At 40.2% G+C, this 21,437-nt stretch overlaps 1 protein-coding gene across 1 annotated transcript in view; it reads right to left on the bottom strand.

Moving 5' to 3' along the window:
- BRSK2 (BR serine/threonine kinase 2) overlaps window positions 1-21,437 on the bottom strand; it is a 474,882-nt gene that overhangs the window by 121,149 nt on the left and 332,296 nt on the right. Inside the window, exon 8 of the mRNA XM_053720479.1 lies at window positions 8,138-8,284. Within this exon, the coding sequence (XP_053576454.1) occupies window positions 8,138-8,284 (147 nt within the window). The remainder of the gene's footprint in view (window positions 1-8,137; window positions 8,285-21,437) is intronic.

Here is a 21,437-nt window from a genome sequence, read left to right as displayed (position 1 = left end):
TGGGTGGGGGAGGTAATTGCTTCTTCAGGTAAAAGCAGAAAATGTAGGGTAGCAATCCTCTTAAATAGGTCTCTAGATTACAAGATTATCCAGGTAGAGACAGACCCAGAAGCTAGATTTATCATTTTGCACATTTATATAAACGGTGTAAAATTTGTTTTTTGCAATGTCTATGGTCCCAATAAATTTGATCGGGAATTCTGGGAGAAAATTAAGTGTAAACTGTTCCCTTTGGTAAAAGAGAATCTAGTAATTGGAGGTGATTTCAATATGACATTATACCCAGAATTAGATAGATTGTCAGGAAAAAATATCCCGGAAAATAGGAGTTCAAAGTACTTTCAGAGATTCTGTCAGAAACTCCAGGTGTATTATATATGGCGCAGATTAAATCCGGATGTTCAGAACTTCACAAGTGAATCTAAAGCCCACAGAACGTTTTCCCGTATAGATTTATTTTTAGTTACAGAGTCACTGTCCGTTGGTAAAATGGAGGCAGGGATCGAGGAGATCTTGATCTCGGATCACGCGAATATTTCTATAACTTTTTTTTGTCAGGAGGAGAGCTATGCTAAAATGCCTAGATTTGTCTAGCCAAGGTTTCTTTTTAATGATCCTAGGTTTTTATCTTGGCTAAAACTTAGATGGGAGGAGTATTGTACGTTTAACTCTGTATACCTTCATAAAATTGAAGTCTTTTGGGAGGCGGCCAAAGCAGTCCTAAGGGGAGATATTAAGGGGTATTTAGTGACGCGAAACAGGAAAATGCGGGCGATGGATTTACAACTGTCCAATCAAGTCCGCAATGCTTTTAAAAAATATTGTAGAGATCGATCAAGAGTTAACTGGGTTTTATATTTAGATAGTAGGAAGGTAAGAGATTCCTTCCTACTTCGAAAACAGCAGGAAGAGGAGTCAAAAATTAATTTGCGGTTTAGAGGTATCCATGGTAGTTCGGCCAAACATTTGGCAAGGCTGACCAAAGCCAGGAAGAAAAATAACTCTATCTCTGTGATTCAGGCGGAAGGCGGACGTACCTCTGATACGGATGAGATATCCGGAATCTTTTTTAAATTTTATCAGCAATTATATACAGAAAGGGAGTTTAACCAAGATAACCACACTAAGTTTTGGTCATCGATTGCGATTATAGGGATCGATTTGGTCATCGATCCCTATAATACAAAAAGAAGAACTGGATATGTTAAATGCACCTGTTACAGCTGAAGAAATAAGTAAAGCTATATCTCATGCCAAACTTAATAAAGCAGCTGGCCCAGATGGGCTACCAGCTGAATGGTATAAAAGTCTGGCTGATCAGGTTATACCGATATTAGAGAAATTATATAATAATTATTATATACTGGGTAATTCAATTTCTGTCTTCTTTTCTGCTGCGAATATTTCCCTCATATTGAAAAAAGGAAAAAACCCAGAGGACCCGGCCTCTTATAGGCCTATTTCTGTCCTCAATGCTGATTATAAAATCTTAGCTTTTATTTTAGCCCAGAGATTAACTTCCTGCTTAGATAAATTGATTCACCCAGATCAGGTAGGGTTTATGTCATCTCGGAGTTCCGCTAAAAATATAAGAAAGTTAACAACTTTTTTTTTTTTTTTAAAGAGCTTTATTAACATAAAATCAAATATACAAACTTGGCTCTGGTTACAATGTGAGCCAGTATAACCTTCCATAAAGATAACATAAATAAACAGTAATGGCATCTGAAACCTGATGAAAGACAAGTTTGAATCTTTTCTGAGCTCGGAAATTGCTATATAGCTTAACCTCCACCAACCCCAGGTGTTTTCTCAAACCGCTTTTGGGCTGAGGAGAGTCTATAGTCAAAGTTGGGTGGTGAGGGTTATGAGGGTGAGACCTCCGCATGGAGGAGAGTAGTGTCCATCTAATCATAATCTATTAATGAAACATATGCTGAATTGCTCAGCTACTTCGTATATATGTGAGGTATAAAACAAATTGTAACAATTTTAACCGCATTAGGGGTGGAAAAATAGGGTAGGGAAGAGAGGGAGGGAAAGCAGTTGTCAGGGCAAATCTACCTAAAGAGTGTATGTTTGGCGGATTAGTGGTGTTGGTCTATTAGCCGAAATATCCTAAATCTTACTATATTTCTATGTCAGTCATCTTTATGTGCGTTCCATCGCATCGTCATGTATTCATGTGTTTCTAATTTGCCTATCACCAGGAAGTGGTATCGTTCCATAAGGAGGAGATTGTCTACTTGCTGTTTCCAAGATGCCAGGCTAGGGATTTCTGTAGATTTCCAATTTAGCGGTATCAGTGATTTAGCGCTATTAAGCATTATAAACAAGAGGTTTTGTTTGGAGTCATCTTTAAGGTTTGGCAGGTTATGAAACAGCAGTATCTTAGGGTCTATGGCGATTTGTGTGTCCAGAGTTTTGTTTATGTGTCTTATAACATGTTCCCAGAAGTTTCCCATTTTCTCACAGCCCCACCACACATGATGTATATCTGCAGCTACTCCGCAACCCCTCGTCTGTTTGTAGATTTTTTGTAATTTCACAGGGGTAAGATACCACCTGGACATAAATTTAAAGTTCATTTCTTGAACCTTTGCAGAGATTGATGCTTTTTTGTGGTTGCGGAAAATCCGCGTCCAATCTGCATATGAAATTTCTGAGTTTAATTCTCTGGACCATTTATGGCAATATGAGGGTAGTTGTTCATCGTCAAGGTTCATTAGTATCTTGTATAATTTTGATATTAGATGGTGGGGGGGGGGGAGCGGTGAAGTGCACAGGTTCTCAAAACGTGTAAGTCGTCTTTTTAGGTTATTTTGTGATCTGTGTGTGTTCACGAAGTGAGATAACTGTGCATGTATATACCAATTTTGTGGATGAGCACCTATTATCTCCCCTAGGTCTGACAGCGGCAATAACTTCCCCTCACTCATAACTGTATTGAGTATGTGGTCTTTTAACTGACTCGGTTTACTGGAGGGTGGTTTATGCTTTGTCATGAATGGGAGGTCAGGATTCCCCAGAAGTGGGGTCAGTGGTGCCGGTCTAGTTGTTATATGTGTGCTAGTGGCTATCAGTGAATCCCACTTTTGAAATACCTCCGCTAGCAACGGGAAGTCGTTAATATGTTCTGGTCTCTGTTTTGCTTGTAACCAGGCCAATCCACCCACATTGTCAACATGTAGTATTTCCCTATCTATGTCTATCCATTGCTTGGTGTCTAGATTATGGCTCCACTCCACTATTCTCTGCAGGAGTATTGCCATCCTGTACAGGCTGAGATCCGGTAAGTCCAATCCACCCCCCTCCCTTGGCAAATGCAGAGTTTTTCTAGGGACTCTAGGCTTGGTTCCATTCCATATGAACTTCTCTATGTTGCCCTGAAGCTGGCTTAGGTAATCTTTTGGTAGGGGGATAGGCAGAGCCTGTAGAACATATAGGATGCGAGGGAGGACGTTCATCTTTACGGCGTGTATTCTACCTATCCAAGACAGTGTTTTATTTTTCCATCTAGACAAATCATTTGTGATTTCTTTTAAGAGTGGTATGTAATTTTGTTTGACTAGGTCGCTAAAATGTTGTGTGATTTGAATGCCTAGATATTTTATTTGGGATTGTTGTATTTTGATGGGGCATATAGATCTGAGAGCTGAGATGACTGGTGCTGGGGCATTGATATTAATTAGTTCAGACTTTGACAGATTTAAATGGAAGTTCGAGGCTTTGCCGTACTCCTCAAAGGTTTTCAATAAAGGTGGGAGGGAGCTCTCTATTTTGGTCAGTGTTAATAGTATGTTGTCAGCATACATTGCTAATTTATACTCCCTATCTTTAGTGAGAATGCCTTTTATTTCCTTTTGTGATCTGATCTTACAAGCTAGAACCTCTATGGACACTGCAAACAGGAGAGGTGACAGTGGGCACCCCTGCCTTGTTCCATTCCTGATGTTAAAGGGTTCTGATAGGACCGAGTTGGTCTTGACTCTTGCTGTTGGGTTAGCGTATAGGGAAAGGATATTTGCAATAAAGTCATTACCTATGTTCATACCTCGCAGGGTGGCTTCTAGGAAATTCCAGTCCACCCTGTCGAAGGCTTTTTCGGCATCCGTGGAGATCAGGACTAGGTCCTGGCCGGTGTTACGAGCTAGGGATGTCAATTGTAACACCTTAATGGTGTTATCTCTTGCCTCTCTCCCTGGTATAAAACCAACTTGATCAGAAGATATTAATTGTGTGAGCAGAGGGTTTAATCTATTTGCTAGTATTTTGGCATACACCTTTATGTCTGTATTCAGAAGGGAGATCGGGCGAAAGTTTTCGGGTGCGTCTGGGATTTTACCGGGTTTTGGTATCATGATAATATGTGCCTCTAGCATAGAAGCTGGGAAGCCTCCTAACTGTTTAATTGAGTTAAAGAGAAGTAGCAACTTCGGGGCAAGTATGTGTACAAATTTTTTATAATATTTTACTCCGAATCAGTCTGGACCTGGACTTTTCCCTGATGCAAGGGATTTTATTGCGTCTTGGATTTCTTTAATGTGGAACGGGGAGTCTAATTTTTCTGCTTGGTCTTTGTCTAGTTTGGGTAAATCGACTCCTTCTAGATAGTCAGCTATTATTTGTTTCTTTGTATCTACTGTGAGGTTGTCAGCTGTCTTAGAACTTAGATTATACAGGGATGAGAAGTATGAACGGAATACCTCGGCAATTGATGCACTGTCGTGCTTTATCTGATTAGCCTTATTCTTAATGTGGTGTATATGCGTTTTAAGCTGTCTACATTTAAGTGCTCTTGCCAACATTTTCCCCGCCTTATCCCCTTGTTCATAGTAGCGCTGGCGTAATCGAAGAGCTCTTTTGTGCTGTTCATGTTGTAATAATGTATTAAACTCCTTCCTGGTGGAATCCAGACGGTTTTTAAGTTCTGTGTTTTTGGGATCTTTTTTATGTTCTTGTTCTAATTTCCTGAGATCTTGGAGTGTATTGTCATATCTGGTCCTATTTTGTTTAAGTAAGTTTGCTTTATGTTTCAGTAACACTCCTCTTACGACACATTTGTGTGCCTCCCAAATGTTTGGCCATGTCACGTCTGGGGTGTCATTAATCTGAAAGTATTCTGATAAGGTCTTGTCGATGTCTGGTTGTATCAACGGGTGGTCTAGTAAACTGTCATCTAACCGCCATATATATGGCGTGATCGGGGTGTGAGGCCACTCTAATTGGCAAGTCACTGGTGCGTGATCTGACCATGTAGTGGGATATATCAAGGTATGTCTGATCATTGTAAGGCCTATGGAATCAGTAAATATATAATCGAGTCTTGAGTATATACCGTGTGGACTGGAGAAAAAGGTATAGTCTCTGACTGATGGATGAAATGTGCGCCATGTGTCATGTAGGGCTAATGTATTTATTTGGTTGATATCTCTTCTGGGTATGTTTGAGTTGCCTCTTGACGTGTCTATCTCTGGGTGTAGTGGTACGTTTAAGTCTCCACCCAAAAATGTCACCCCTTTCATATTGTCCAGGATTTTTCCGGACAGAGTCCGCATGAATGCAGCCTGTGCCCTGTTTGGGAGAAAGTTAACAACTTTAGTTGATTTTATTTGGAATTCAGAACAGACAGAGAAAAATAATCTTAAGGATATAGCGGTTCTCACCTTAGATGCGGTCAAAGCGTTTGACTGCATCTCATGGAGACATCTTTTTTCAACCCTAATTAAATTTGGTTTTGCGGACAACTTTTTTAATTTTATTCAAAGATTATACCAGAACCCGGTCTCATATCTTTTGGTGAATGGTAAGGTATCTCCTAGGATATTATTGCAAAGAGGTACAAGACAGAGTTGTCCTATCTCTCCCTTGCTTTTTAATATTATTTTGGAACCGTTGGCAATTAAATTGCGAGAGATCCTTCCCGGGATTCCGTTGGGTAGTCAAAATTTGAAAATATTACTGTATGCTGATGACATTTTACTATTTTTGAATAAAACGGCAATAACAATTCCGAAAGTGGTCCGTATGATAAATATTTTCAGTTCCTTTGCGGGTTATAAAATAAATATGGAGAAGAGAAACGTGATGTGGCTCGGCCAGAAGGAGGTAGATTACCCCAATACAATATTTCATAAAGTTAACTCTATTAAATATCTTGGATTAGAGATCAGTAGAAATCCAAAACTATGGTACCAGGCAAACTTTAGGTTGCTCTTTCAAAAAATTCAAGATGATCTCAAGCTCTGGACCGCTTTTCCTCTTTCACTTACTGCTTCTATCAATTTAATTAAAACTATAATTTTCCCTAAAATTCTTTACTACCTTCAAAATTTACCCCTTATAATTTTAAATAAGGACTTGAAGAACCTGTCTTCCTGGTTTTCGAAGTTTTTATGGAAAACCAAAAAAACGCGTATTTCGATAAATAGGCTATCCCAGAAATATGTGGACGCAGGCTTGGCCCTACCAAATATTAGATTATACAACTGGGCGTCCCTGATCAAAATTGCAGTTGACTGGATTGCTCAGACCAATCTGGTCTCTACATACAAACTTGAATCATATATGGTGAAACCGTGGTCCTTAAAAGCCCTCCTACATTGTCCTCTGCATCTATTACCTTCTAGGATATCTTCCTTTATCTCAGTCAGGAACATAGTGGGGATTTGGCAAAAGTCTTGTAAACTTCTAAAAATTAATCCTTCCTTCTCTGATTTTTTGCCTATTAGGGGGAATCCGTTGTTTTTACCAGGTGTGGACCAAAAGTGTTTTCAAGAGTGGCAGGGTGGGGGGCTCGAATATGTGTATCAGTTAGTTAACAACGATTTTCAGATACTCCCCTGGGAGACTATAAGGGAACAATTTTCGCTACCTAGGTCGAACCGCTTTGCCTACTTCCAAATCCGTCATTTTATTGGTTCTCAAAATTGGCACGCGATTAGTAGAGATGACTGGTCCGAGGTCAAGATCTGCATTAGAAAATTTAATGCTGGAGACGCGTCGATTTCTTTAATCTATGACATGATGTTGTCTAAACAAGGTATATTGGAGGGGGATAAATTAATTAAATTTTGGTGGCCTTATATACCTTCTATAGATCGTGTGAAAATATCTAATAGCCTTGTGACAGTAGCTAAATATCCGGTGCCAGTAAGTTGGAAAGAATCTCATTTCAAATTATTAAATAATTATTATACCTCTCCAGCTCTACTAACCAAATATTTTCCTGATAAAGTTTTCAAATGTGAACATTGTTCATATACTCGGGCTGATCTCCTCCATATGTTATGGGCCTGCCCTAAAATTTCTCAACTATGGCAAAAGGTGCAATTCTGGTACAATAGAGTCTTTGAAAGTACTATCTCCATAGCACTGGAGGATATAGTGTTACTTTTTACAGATGAGAGAGGTGATACGAGTTTACGCACCCTTAATACAATTATTCTAACAGTGGGGTATAATATTTTTAAAAAATGGATATCTAAGACCTCTCCTTGTTTATCGTTAGTTTTGAGGGACATCCAAGCTCAGATTATCTTCGAATCTTTCCATTTACGGCAGTTATCTGAAAAAAGAATTAGAAAGTTTCTGATGGGCTGGGCCCCGGTTATTAAATCATATCCGTTGGCTGTGCAGAAACAAATTTTATCACCCTTTGTAGCTTCAGTAAGTTTTGCTGAGTTGGTTATACTTCAGGTATTTCCAGATACATGGATAAGAAATAGTAGTGATATTGACTAAGTTAGGTTAAGATTCCATAGTTGGAGGATATAGAGTTCTATATTAGGATCCTGGGGAGGGGGGGGGCATTTCTCCTCTTTTTTTTTTTTTTTCTCTGTATTATTTCAGAGGCGTTTTAGTTTATGTATATTAGTAAAATTAGCCACTTTAACTTGATTATTGTCAGAAAAGTGGGACAAGGTTATTCATAATGGGGAGAATGTTTCTTTAATTTGTTTTTGTATCAGACTTGATATATTATGTGTCCTGCGTGACATTGTTTACGTTGAGATCATGTGTCTTCTTTTTGTTGTTGTTTGTAGTGGCTAAATGTAAACATATGCACATGAACATACAAACTCACTATCTCTTCCCCTTATAACCACACACACCGCATTACTGCCCTGTTTCTTACCGTCAGCCTCTTCATGGGCTCCACTTCAATCATCCCACACAGCAGGTTCTGGCATTCTGGTGGTATGAAATGAGGCATATGGAAGACTCCCCGTTTCACCTTCTCCAGGAGTTGCCGCAGGTTGTCATCATCAAACGGGAGGGCGCCCTGCAATGGGGACAGAACAAAAACATTGTAGTTTTATATAAAGCCTAAATACATATAATCTAATTACATTAGTATTTGTAACACAGCAATAAAGGGCAAGTCCCAATCAGAACAAATGTGACAAACTAGCCCAGCTGAAACTCAATTGCAGTTTCACTGAATGTGCAGGGACAGTAATACACCTAAAATACTAAATGTATGCTAGCACCAGGTTTGGTTTGCTGAGAGCTGTGGTTCTGTTTACTAGGATTACGGCCATTTTGTTCTCTGTATTAGAGTCGGACATAGTTATTTGTTATGTAAACCATTAACCATTTTGGTAATACATTTTCTGTATAGCAAGTGAAGTCAAACACCCAGACACATTGACATGACCTGTGGAGTCAGTTTAATGAAATATGGATACACACATCAGCATAAAGGCATATAATAGCACACATTATCCATCAGTTGTATTATGCATTATTAATACTGCTTCTATCCTTAAAGGGACAGTGTACTGAAAAAAGGTTTCTACTTAATGTTTTTCAATTGACTTCTTATACCAGCTGCAGAGTATAACATCTATGGGAAACTCATAACTACTGACTTTAGATGGTGGTACGGATCTTGTCAGTATAGGGTGTACCGCTCACTTTTTAGCCTCCCAGGCAAACTTGTAATACCGGCGCTATGACAGTCCCATTGAAAAAGGACTTTTTAAAAAGTGCGGTACTGACGTTGCATGATGGCCAAAAAGGTGTGCGGTACACCTATACCTACAAGACTTGTAATAGCAGCGTTAGGGAAAAAGCAGAATTATGAAGCATAACACTGCTTTTTCACTCATAACGCCAAACTCGTAATCTAGCTGTCTGTGAGACGTGGAACCCTGGGTCAGCCACTTCAAGATTATGCACAATAAAATAAAGTTCCAGCCACTAAATATCCTTAAAAAGGGACCTTTATTGTAACATGGCAGGGTCCAAAGTATGACATATAGACAACATTTCGGGCCTACAATCAGCCCCTAGTCATGTCTGCACATATACACATTTTGTTGTCTTTTATACCCTCAACAAATGCACATATTTTACATCCTGTGATGTCATTGCCACCATGTACAGTACAAGGAAATTTATTTTTGTTTCTAGGAATGTAATTCTGGCACCATCCACATGGTGGTGATATGACATCACAGGATGCAGAATTTGTGCACCTGTTTAGGGTATAAAAGACAACTAAATGTGTATATGTGCAGACATGACTAAAGGCTGATTGTAGGCCCAAAACATAGTCTATTATACTTTGGACCCTGCCATGTGGCTGGAACTTAACTATTTTTTTTTTTTTTTAACATTTTTATTGAGGTTGTGCGAAAACAATACAGCTAATATGGAGCACCATATTATTGAAACAAACATAAACGGAACATTTCAAATTAACAATTACTGCATGGATAAAAAGACAGAATTCTCCATGTAAATATTCGAATAGGTAAAACTGAAACCTCATTTTCTATATTATCTCGGTATGAACTAAAATTAACAATTTGAGTGATCACTTTTGGACCTGTAGACTTAGAGTAATTTAATACATGTTATTATAGATAGCGGTAAGAGTGAAAATATCAATTTGCTATGTAAATACTGTGGTATAATATGTAGGTAGGTATAAGTAGTACAAATAGTAACTTCCTTGGAACAAATAAGGTGTTGAGAAAATATCAAAGTACATAATACAATGCTGCATATAATATGATATCATACTCTTTTAGTGGTAAGTAGAATCAATAATGAGGTATTATGAGAGTGACCAGTCCAGCTGATCTAAATGGGCGTACAGGCTCGGTGGTTTGGTATTATGTAGAAATGAAGTAGTTAAAAGTAGTAATTAAGGTGCGGCATAGGCTAGACAAACCGCTTATTTAGACCCTCCAGAGTGAAGGTTACTTTAATACGGGGGGGGGGGGGGGAGGTGGTGTTTTAAATATATTAAGTTAGACATAGCAAGAATACCTTGTGGATTGGCCTCCATGCATTCACTGATAACTATAAGGTAGCTGACTAGAAGCTAGGGTATTAAACGTGTAATTAGCTGAGTTAACTTTTTACCCTAAAACATTACTAACCCAGGGTAGGTATTATTAAAATCTAGTACTCTCCTATAGAGCCATGCCTTAATGTAATACAGGCGCCACGCTGTCCCGGCCGCAGACAACAGTGTGCCTCAACTAGGAGCTATATGCACGATCCACGGATAAGTGTAACGTATAAAGGTCAGCAAAAAGCTATTGATGGTGAGCCTTGTTCTTTACTGATTGACTTATAAGCTTACCCCGTTTCTATTCTAGTGCCTTCACCAGGGAATATTGCGCAAACAGGAGAGACCGCCAATTCAAGTAGCGGTAGATGGGAATGTTAAAGTCAGTTTTAGGGGGTGACTACACCAAGCTATATCATTAGTTAAAGTTGCTATATGTACAAGTCGCACATTTAAATCTTTTTGTCAAGAAGGTGCAGCCTAAATTACATTTGCATAAAATATAGTCTTGCAGATATAGATATTCTCGTGGTAACCTTGTGAGACAATAAAAACGGTAAACATAGGATTAAAAAATGAAAGCTAGCTATTTTTAGTTCTGACTATCCAGGGTGCTGCTCAGGCAAACAGTTATGAAACTAAGCCATAGTAGTTGCTTAATACCATACAGGCTAAACATCCTAGTCCAAGCCCCAAGTTGGAAAACATAAGACCTGTGAAGAACTGATATTAGGGTTATCTGCAAATATGGAGTAATATATATAGCTGTTAACCTATATGAGCTGTATAATGTTAAAGGAGCTGTATGCTGTTATAGGAGATGACATAACTAGAGCATATTGTAAACCAACCAGATTTCTCAAAAATAATAATCTATATCAAACAGTTTAACTGAATATCAAGATTAGCAGTAAACATTCTGATAGAGGAGTCTCAGGGAGACAATAGATGTACTGTGTGTATCAGAGCCGCTGTCTAACAGAGCGTTTGGCAAATAAAAGGCTGACCTGTAGAGGGTCATAAACACCTAATAGACCGAGGCAGCAAACTTTAAGCTGGAAATATGGTTATATGGGAAGCAGCTGTCAGTTGGATACAGAAAATTAAAGATAATATGGGATGGCAAGTGCTAATCTCTATAACTAAGGTGGTATAGAAATGTATAGAGCTATCCACCTCTCTATCATTGTCATATTGGACCTATGGGAAGACAACATTGATTATATAATAGCAATTATTCAGCCAAGCCACTGTAAACTGTATTATGTCAGGTTGAACATCTGGCTTATCTAGGGATGCCTTAGCTAACAAGAGTGTCTACCTTCTTTTAAAACAACAGTTAGGCTACCCAGCATGAACAAAAACCATATGGCTATAAACATATAAATACCTAAGGTAACTTCCTATCTCATGTGAACATAGTCCTAAGGCAAGCGTAGGTAGGATAAGAATATGCAGTTACTCCTCTATAATTAGTCTAATACAATAAATCAGCGTGTAAATAGTTGACAGCCCAAACGGTAAAAAGGGACCTCCCAACATTAGGCCCAGTGCCGTCATTAGAATAGTTTACAAATTATACTCAAAAAAATAATGTTAAACTGGATACCCCTAAGATTCACATCAATGAAGGGAGGCATATCAGTATTTAGCCGTTTAACAGCTTAGTATATTAGTTTGAGTGCTTTAAGCATGGTAAGCAGTCTCACTAGTTAGTGTGCTGGCAAGTGTTCAGACTCAAAACAGTTTCTTTATATCCGGCAGAGCAAGAGCTGCTAACATATTCATGGGGAGCCCCAGATTAGCCGATGCCTCTTCTCAGGTCACCGGGAGTACACTGCACTTTTAGTGTGAGGCCCATTGATGAACACCAACTTACAGCGTCCGTTCTGTGTTGAAAATCCCCGCTCACAGATAGTGCATGAGCTCTGAATCCATCTGCCGCTGTAATGATTGCGTTATGCAAACCGTACCTCTCCAGTGGGTACCCAGATGTCAGCAGGAATTTGGGGGTTTTGCACGGTCTCTGCGCCTGTATCCAACCACTGCTGCACCACAGCGCATTTGTCAGCTGAGTTTCTCTGGGGGTTCCGTGGAGCGCTTCTAACTGGGAATCGTCTGATTCAGCAGCGGCCTGCAATTCTCTGCCGGAATCCAGCCGAGTGATCTCCCCGGCTCTCGCAACAATGCTTTGCAAGCGAGAATGTAGCGGTCTTGGGAGGGAAGATGGCGGCTGCTCGCGTTCTAATATGCTTTCTGTGCTGTCGCATTTCCTCTTGTGAGCAGTCAGGGAGGGTAGAGAGTTAGAATGTCTGGCGATAGACTTGCAAGGGTCATCCAAAGAGTTCAGAAGAGCTTTGCCATAACGATCTAGTAGTCCATGCATCTGGCTCAAAATGGAGGCTGCTGTATCGTCGCACATTCTAGGCCAGTGAGAGCCCGGGACACTGAAGGTAGGACGAAAACCACTATACTGCTGTCCAGAGGAAGTAATAGATGCAGCCTCCACTTGCACCCCCTAGATTGAGTGGAAAATGGAGAAAATAGGCAGTAGATCCCTTAAAAATAATAAATTTGTCAGGAGCTCTGTGAGTGTACGTCTTGTCTCAGTGGAGGTTGGCTCCTCCCCGACTATTTTATTTTTAATATATTTGTTTATTAAGGTATCAAAACATATAAATAACAGCTGGTGTAAGACCTATTTAGGTGCATCTATCCATTTTACAAAGTATGTCACAATCCAATGAAAAGAATGTCCTACAATAGTTCCTCTCCGCACACTTGAGAGATAGTAAGGATGTGGGTGATACCTCTATTTTCATATTCCACAGGTATTGATGAAGGTATAGCGACCCACTTCTGGGTTTGTACTTCAAGTATGCAACGTTCTTTAGGGTTATCTTGAACAATTCACAAGTACAACTTGGCATAACTATATAACTAGAGAGAGATCTTGCAGTGTTAAGGATTGGGGGTGCGAGCGTGTGAGGTTGTCACGGGGGCCAAAATGTCTGAGTGTAGGTCTAGTATACCCCTGTTAAGGAGTACAGCTTCTTCCATTGTCCTAATATAGGAGAGTAGTTCTATCACTTTTTGGAGCGGGTGGGCAGATTTTTGTTTCCAGTGTCTCGCTATCACTAATTTGGTCGCCATCAAAATATTATATGAATAGATACTTCTGGGCCTTAGGAATTTGGGGGATTTCTAGGTGGGAGTAGGTATGTCTTTGGACCCTTGCTTACTGAAAGTGCTAGTAGTCTGCATAAGTGTAAAACCTCTTTCCACAGTTGTCTAATTACTGGGCAACTCCACCAGATATGAATATCATCTCCATTTTTACCACAATTTCTCCAACATGTCACTGGGTTAGTTGGTGATATTTTATGCAGTCTACTTGGGACTGAGTGCCATCTTGTCAGGAGTTTGTAGTATAGATCAAAGAGTGTTATGCAATGTATTGATCGTCTGGTGTCTGCAATGGCTCTTGACCAGTGTTTAGGCACTTATCTTTTTGTAGGTCCTTTTCCCAAGCTAATATGTTGTGAGTTTTGTGAAGGGAGGGGCACTCCAATAAGCATTGGTAGTGTGCCGTCAGTAGTTTGTGTCTCTGTAGTCCCGTCATCAACCTATTTTCAAGATAGTCAGGGGTCGAGGTCCTACGTCTAGGAATCCCCCGCTGTTTAGTAAGGATCTAAAGTGCATCACTTCAAAATTAAGTTGTGGGGGCAGCATATTGGGATATCAGCTCTGTGTGAGTAGGCCATATGTAGCCATTATATATGTCGCTCACTATTTTGATATTAAATTTGGACCAGCTGTTGGGGTTAGAGTCAGTATCAGAGGCCTCTTGAATGGTTTACCTATGTATTGTGGATCGGTGAGTGGCGTTCATAGTTGAGTGTCGAAGTTAATGCCATAATAACAGGCAGTCCTTGATTAATGGAGGGTATGAGGGAATTGCAGTGTTGCGGAATCCAGATAAGATCTTGGAGGAGGATATTATGCGGTAAGGATGCCTGTTCTATCTTTTACCATCTGGGGCATTCTTTGGGAGCATCCCACCCAGATATATGGGTGTCAGGTTTTTTTTCCCTGCTTTGTTTGCCATGTGCTGCTGGCAGCCATTTTACTCACCTCTCTTGCTGACTCTGGTGCATACTGTGTGATGCTGCTTATTTCCTACACTTCCTTTTATGGCCAGACTGGTGTACATCATCCGTGTGAGACAGGATGCAGTCTCAGAATTGTGATGTCATCACTTATTATTTAAAGAGCCTTTGTTCAGTATGCTTTGCCCTTCCATTGTCTCAGACCTGTTTGTGAGAGCTCCTGTGTATTACCTGGCTGTCTGACGTCCCTCCTGGTTCCTGATCCCTGGCTTGTTCCTGACTCTGCTGTTCTCCTTGTTCCTGATTCCGGCTCGTCTGACTACTCGCTTTGGCTCCTGACTCGGCTCATCTGACTACCAGCACTGGTTTTGATTCCTGGCTTGTTATTTGACTTGTGGACTTTTTATTATGTTTTTGCTATTAATAAAGGTGTGATTATTTTTGCACTTCTCGTCTCAGTCTGATTCCTGGCATCCTGACATTAAGCAAGGGCCATGAATCCTGATGGTGCTAATAATCCACCTTTACTTGCTATAATTTCCAGGCTGGATGAACAGGATCACCGCTTGGATCAATTTGCACTAGCCCTGCTGACTCGCACTGCACATTTGGACCAAAGTGTAACTCGAGTTATGGCTGCTCCTGTTTCCGCTGCTGCACCTATTCCTACCAGGAGCATGTCCGGTTCTGTACCTCTACCTCAGCGATATGGAGGCGATCCTAATCAGTGCAGAGGGTTTTTGAACCAGGTGAGCATTTACTTTGAGATGTTACCTCAGGCGTTTCCCTCTGACACAGTTACTCTCTGACACAGCTCTTGCCTGGGCTAATCCTTTGTGGGAGACTAATAAACTTGTGATTTCAAATTACTCTGAATTTGTGGCCTACTTTCGAAGGGTATTTGATGTTCCGGCTCGCTCCTCATCTGCTGCTAAATGATTCATGTCCATTCAGCAAGGTACAAGATCTGTTGCTCAGTATGCCATTGAGTTCCATACACTTGCTGCAGAGGTAGGTTGGAACAATGAAGCCCTTGTTGGCGCCTTTTTTCATGGGCTCTCTGATGCGATTAAAGACTAAGTTGTTGCCAGAGATTTACCAGAGGATCTCGAGGCATTGGTGTCTTTTTTTGATCCTAATTGACATCAGACTCAGAGAGAGGCCCTCTTTCAAGGAGCGCTCGCAGGAGCCTCCTTTTCCGTTGTCTCCTACGTGTTCGTTCCCACCCATACCTCCCTCTCCTCCCATGCCTCCTGGTCCTGAGTCACCAGGTACTGCTGAGCCGATGCAGTTGGGATTCACGCGTCTCTCCGCAGCGGAGAGGGCCTTTAGGAGGAGGGAGGGGCTCTGCCTCTATTATGGGTTACAGGGCCACCTTTTGAAGTCTTGTCCTACACGGCCGAGAAACGCTCACACCTAAGGTCCTGTCGGGGGCAGACCTTGGGTGGTTTATCTTCGTCCCTGAAACCGCTAAAGGAGAAACCTTTGGTCACGGTTGTCCTTTCCTGGGTGGACTCCTCCATAGTCACCCAGGCTCTTGTTGACTCCGGGGCTGCGGGCTATTTCATTGACAGTGCTTTTGTATCAAGGCACTCCATTCCTGTTTTGCCTTGGTCCGTTCTGCTTGCTATTGATGGCAGGCCCCTTCAGCCCGCACTCGTTACTCATGAAACTGCTCCATTATCCATGGCTGTTGGGGCTCTCCATTTTGAAACCCTCCAGTTCCAGGTGATAAACTATCCGCATTTTCCAGTTGTTCTGGGTTATCCCTGGCTCCAAAAGCACAATCCCAGTCTCGAGTGGCGAAGGTCCGAAATTTTGTTGTGGTCTCCACAATGTATTTCCACTTGTTTTCGGAGACCAGTTAAAGTCTTGTGCACTTCTTCGGTATCTTAATTGCCAGAGGAGTACCAAGAGTTGCTAGACGTTTTTGACAAGGTGCGTGCCGGTACGTTGCCTCCTCACCAGTCTTTCGATTGTGCCATAGACCTGCAACCCGGAGCCATTCCTCCTCGGGCCGGGTTTACCCTCTGTTACGGAGAATTGTGCTATGGAGGAGTATGTTGCCGATGCTCTGTTGCGGGGATCATCCGCAAATCCTGCTCTCCTGCAGGGGCTGGCTTCTTCTTTGTGAAGAAAGAGGGTGGCGAGTTAAGACCATGCATCGATTATAGGGGTCTTAATCGTCTTACCATTAAGAATGCTTACCCTATTCCACTCATTACGGAACTCTTTGACTGCCTCAAGGGAGCTATGGTCTTTACTAAACTTGATTTGAGAGGAGCGTACAATCTGGTTAGAATCAAGGAGAGCCACGAATGGAAAACAGCATTTAACACCAGGAGCGGGCATTATGAGTATCTTGTAATGCCCTTTGGCCTATGTAATGCTCCTGCTGTTTTCCAGGAATTTATTAATGATGTCCTATGAGATGTTTCAACAGTGTGTTGTGGTGTACTTAGACGACATCCTCATATACTCGCCCACACTTGAGCCTCATCGTTCTGATGTTACACGGGTTCTTCAGAGACTACGTGAGAACGGCCTGTTTTGTAAACTCGAGAAATGTGAGTTCCATCAGAATCAAGTAACCTTCCTAGATTATGTTATCTCCGTTCTCCATGGATCCGTTCTCCAGGGTTCTCCATGGATCCTGATAAGTTATCTGCAGTGGCCTCGCCCAGTTGGTCTTCGGTCTATTCAACATTTTTTGGGGTTCGCCAATTACTACAGAAAGTTTATTAAAAACTTTTCTTCCTTGGTCAAACCTCTTGTCTCAACGTCCTACGCCTGGCGGTTCCTTGCATCCGTGTGGTTTCTTCTCTAAGAAATTGTCTCCAGCGGAGTGCAATTATGAAATTGGCGACAGGGAATTACTGGCCATAATTTTGGCACTCAAGGAATGGAGGCATCGTCTCAAGGGTACTAGCGTGCCAGTGCTCATTCTTACTGACCACAAGAATTTAACTTCTCTATCTGAAGCAAAATGTTTGTCGCCCCCGACAGGCCAGATGGGCACTATTTTTGTCTCGGTTTAATACTGCCTGGTAGTAAGAATGTTAGGGCTGATGCCCTCTCTCGATAATTTTCGCCTCTGTCCAAGGAGGAGTCTGTACCCACTCCAGTTAAACCTCCTGACCATATTTTGGCTACCATACGTACTAATTTGACTTCTCTCTTGAGGGGGGAGATCCTGGCTGCACAAACCAATGCACCTCCTGAGAAACCTAGTGGTAAGTGTTTTGTTCCTGAGAATCTTCAAACTAAACTTTTGCACACTTACCGCTATCCTAAAGCCGCAGGTCTCCCAGGCAAGAACCAAATGATTTGGTCTGTCACTCGACAATTCTGGTGGCCAGGTCTTCGTTCTGATGTTGCTGTGTATGTTGCCTCCTGCTCAGTTTGTGCACAGAATAAGACTCCAACGTCTTCCTGTGGGTCTTCTTCAACCTATTGCTAATGGTGAGTGTCCTTGGACACATCTTTCCATGGACTTCATTGTCGAGCTCCCGGTTTCCGATGGCAATACTGTTATCCTTACGGTGGTTGACCGTTTTTCTAAAATGTCACATTGCATTCTCTTGAAGTTGCCTAACGCTCAGGAGCTTGCTTCAATGTTTGCACGGGAGGTCTTCCGTTTACATGGGTTACCCAAGGAGATAGTGTCGGACCGGGGTAGCCAGTTTGTCTCCAGATTTTGCAAGCTACTGATACCGGTATTTGGCGCTGACAATCCTGGAAATAATGTTGCTTTAGAGCAGAAAAGATGAAAGCTGGTTACTCCTTTAGGATGGAATGGAAGTGGGAGTGTAGACACTAGTTGTACGGATCTCGCAGGTCTCCATTCCGTGTGGTCGTTTGCAGCCCGTGACGTTGATGGGTATTCTCCAATCCCAACAGAGGAAAAGATACACTGTAAAAGAGGACAGAACAGGCGCAGCCCAACTCAAGTGAAATAAAATTTAATGTAGAGTAAGTGCGCAAAGTGCAAATGGCTACTTACAGGATAATAAAACAAAACGAGCAAATAAAAGGGTTAAAACCCAATGCGGTGTAGGGTCGGCATCTGTTCCAATTCAAAAAGGATACCTCAGCTGTTGTGTAGAACAGGGTGCAGGATATTCCTTCTGATTATTAACAATAACTGCTGAGTGTGAGAGTCTCTATGCGTTTCGTCTGAGAACGTTCAGACTTTTTCAAGAGTGAATTCGTTGGCGGCTCTAACCGGCTTTTTAAAGAGCCAATGGGAGGTTGGTGTTAATACAACCAATCAAATGTACGTATACATCTGACACGTTACATTTAGCACATAAAATTCCGCATTTGGAAAATAATAAAAATATTATCAATAAAAATACAGGCTTTACATTAAAACAGCAGGAAGAGGGTAATCTTAGTATAACAAGCAAACAAATGTGCGTATACATCCAACATAAGTAACATTTGTGAACAATAAAAACAGTGTTAGTGATGCTTTAAATAAAAACAATACACAAGAGGATAAATAATAATAAATTCATAATAAAGATATTCACATCCTATTGTGATTGTCAGCATGTGTTTTTGTATATGTGTATATATGTATGTGTGTATATATGTATGTGTGTGTGTATATATATATATATATATATATATATATACATGGAGACATTCCTATTGGTGCCTAAAGTATCATGCTACAAGTACTGAAATTTCCTACTAGAATCACATAAAAGCGTGTAGGTCCAGTTGATAAATCCAGAAGGACTCCCTGCATCTTAAAGTTAATAATCTATTTGGATATTTGTTGGGAGGTATCCAATCTAACTTTAATTTTCAAACTTTTGGGATCTGAATTATGAAATCTAAAATGTTCAGGAACACTGTGTGGTCTTTAAACCCGTTTTGATATTGTTCACATGTTCGTTTAGTCTGGTGCGGATGTTCCTTTTGGTTCTACCTACATAGATCATTCTACAAATTCAGAGATATACTACATATGTAGTGCCACAATTGCATTTAAATTTCATATTAAAAGTTTTGGTCCCCCCAGAATTCATAAAGGTATTACTCCTATCTACATATTTACACATTCCACATCTTGATACTCCACATTTATATGTGCCTGGCTTTTGTTCCAACCAATGAATGGCTGTAATTGCTTTTTGTTGTTGTAGTGGATCCTGTAGCTTGGTGGGTGCTAACATGTTTTTAAAATCTCTATTCTTCCTAAACGTCACTAATGGTTTGTCAGGTAGAGTACTTCCTAGAATGGATCCGCTTTTAATAATCCCTAATGTTTCTTTAGGATATTTTGGATCTCTTTTGAGCCTTGATTATAAGTTGTTGTGAATCTAATTTTATTATTACCAGTATTAGTAGTAATGGGTTTTCTCATTTTTCAGGGTTTAAGAAGTGTTTTTCTATTCATATTTTAAACCCTTTCCTTAGCAGATTTGATAATAGATTCATCATAACCTTTTTCTAGAAATCTAGCATCCAAAATGGCTGCTTCACTGATGTAATCAATTTCCCTGGTGCAATTTCTCTTGATTCTTTGGTATTGTCCTAGGGGGATATTAGCTTTCCACCTGGACAAGTGACCACTTTTGATATTCAGGAAACCATTTTTATCAGTGGGTTTCCGATCCCAGCTACTTTTTCCGAACAGCTACTTTTTTATTATCATTGACAAAAAACACCAGGTCAAGAAATTCAACTTGTTTGTTGTCCACTTTGGACACAAATTTAAGATTGAGGTTATTTTGATTAATATGATTGATAAAATCTCTACTAATGGTTTCTGTACCTTTCCAGATGATTATTACATCATCTATATATCTGTAATAACAAACAAGATTATTGGTGTATGGATTATTAGACCAAATGTACTTTTCCTCAAAACTGTGCATATAAAGGTTGGCGTACAATGGGGCAAATGTGGTCCCCATCTCCTTGTGTCTGTTTATAAAATTGTTTATAAAAAATAAAATAATTGTGATAAAATAAATCTGATACCTGCTAGAATAAATTCCAAATGGGATTGAGATAGAGAATCTTCACTGAGTATTTCCTCTATTGCTTGGATCCCTGATTCATGTGGAATACATGTGTATAAAGATGATACATCACATGTAATGCACATGAAATCATCTTCTCAGTCCATACCTTCAAATATATTGATAGTATGTATGGTGTCTCTGAGGTATGCCTTGGTGGACTGAACCACAGGCTGCAAATAATAATCTATGTAAATAGAAAGGTTATTAGTTAGAAAACCTATACCCGAAATAATGGGCCTACCGGGTGGTGAAATGAGAGTTTTATGCACTTTTGTTTAGTGATAAAAGGTTGGAATAGTAGGGTGATTCTCAGTTAGAAAATGAAACTCATCATTGTTAAGGATATTGTTATTTTTGGCCTCCTTCAGAATTACATTAAGTTCTTTTTTGTATTTTTGTATTATGGTCATTAAGAATATTAAGAGCCTCTTTTAGATAGTCATTTCTATTTTGTATAACTACCCCTCCCCCTTGCCGGCCGCCCTAATGATGATGTTTTGATTATTTTGTAAGGTTTTAAGTGTTCTCCACTCTTCAAAGGTGAGATTATCATTGTATTTATTAATCCAGCCTTTATCTCTTTTTTCCCAGAGTTTGGTTAGATCTCCACAAACAAGTTTGTTAAACGTAGTAATAAATTACTAAAAGCTGGACTTACGTTTGAAATTGCTATGTTTGATAGATTCTTCATAATCATGAATACTTAAGTTTAGCAAGTCTTCCATCCTTTGTTGGTCGGATGTGGGTGTAGCTGAACTATCCAAATGATTATCTAAGTTATTAAGTACTCCCAATGCCTGATAATCCAAATGATTGAACTTAGTGGGGGAGGAGAGACTCACCTTAGGTACACTTTTTATAAAATATCTCTTCAGAGTGAGATTTCTTATATATTTGTGTATGTCTATGTATGTCTGAAATTTATCCGGGGCTTTTTTGGGTGCAAAGTTTAAGCCCTTAGCTAAAAGATTTATTTCATTG

The sequence above is a fragment of the Bombina bombina genome, chromosome 7, assembly GCF_027579735.1.
Source record: "Bombina bombina isolate aBomBom1 chromosome 7, aBomBom1.pri, whole genome shotgun sequence".
NCBI lineage: Eukaryota > Metazoa > Chordata > Amphibia > Anura > Bombinatoridae > Bombina > Bombina bombina.
This window is presented reverse-complemented; position numbering and strand designations above follow the sequence as displayed.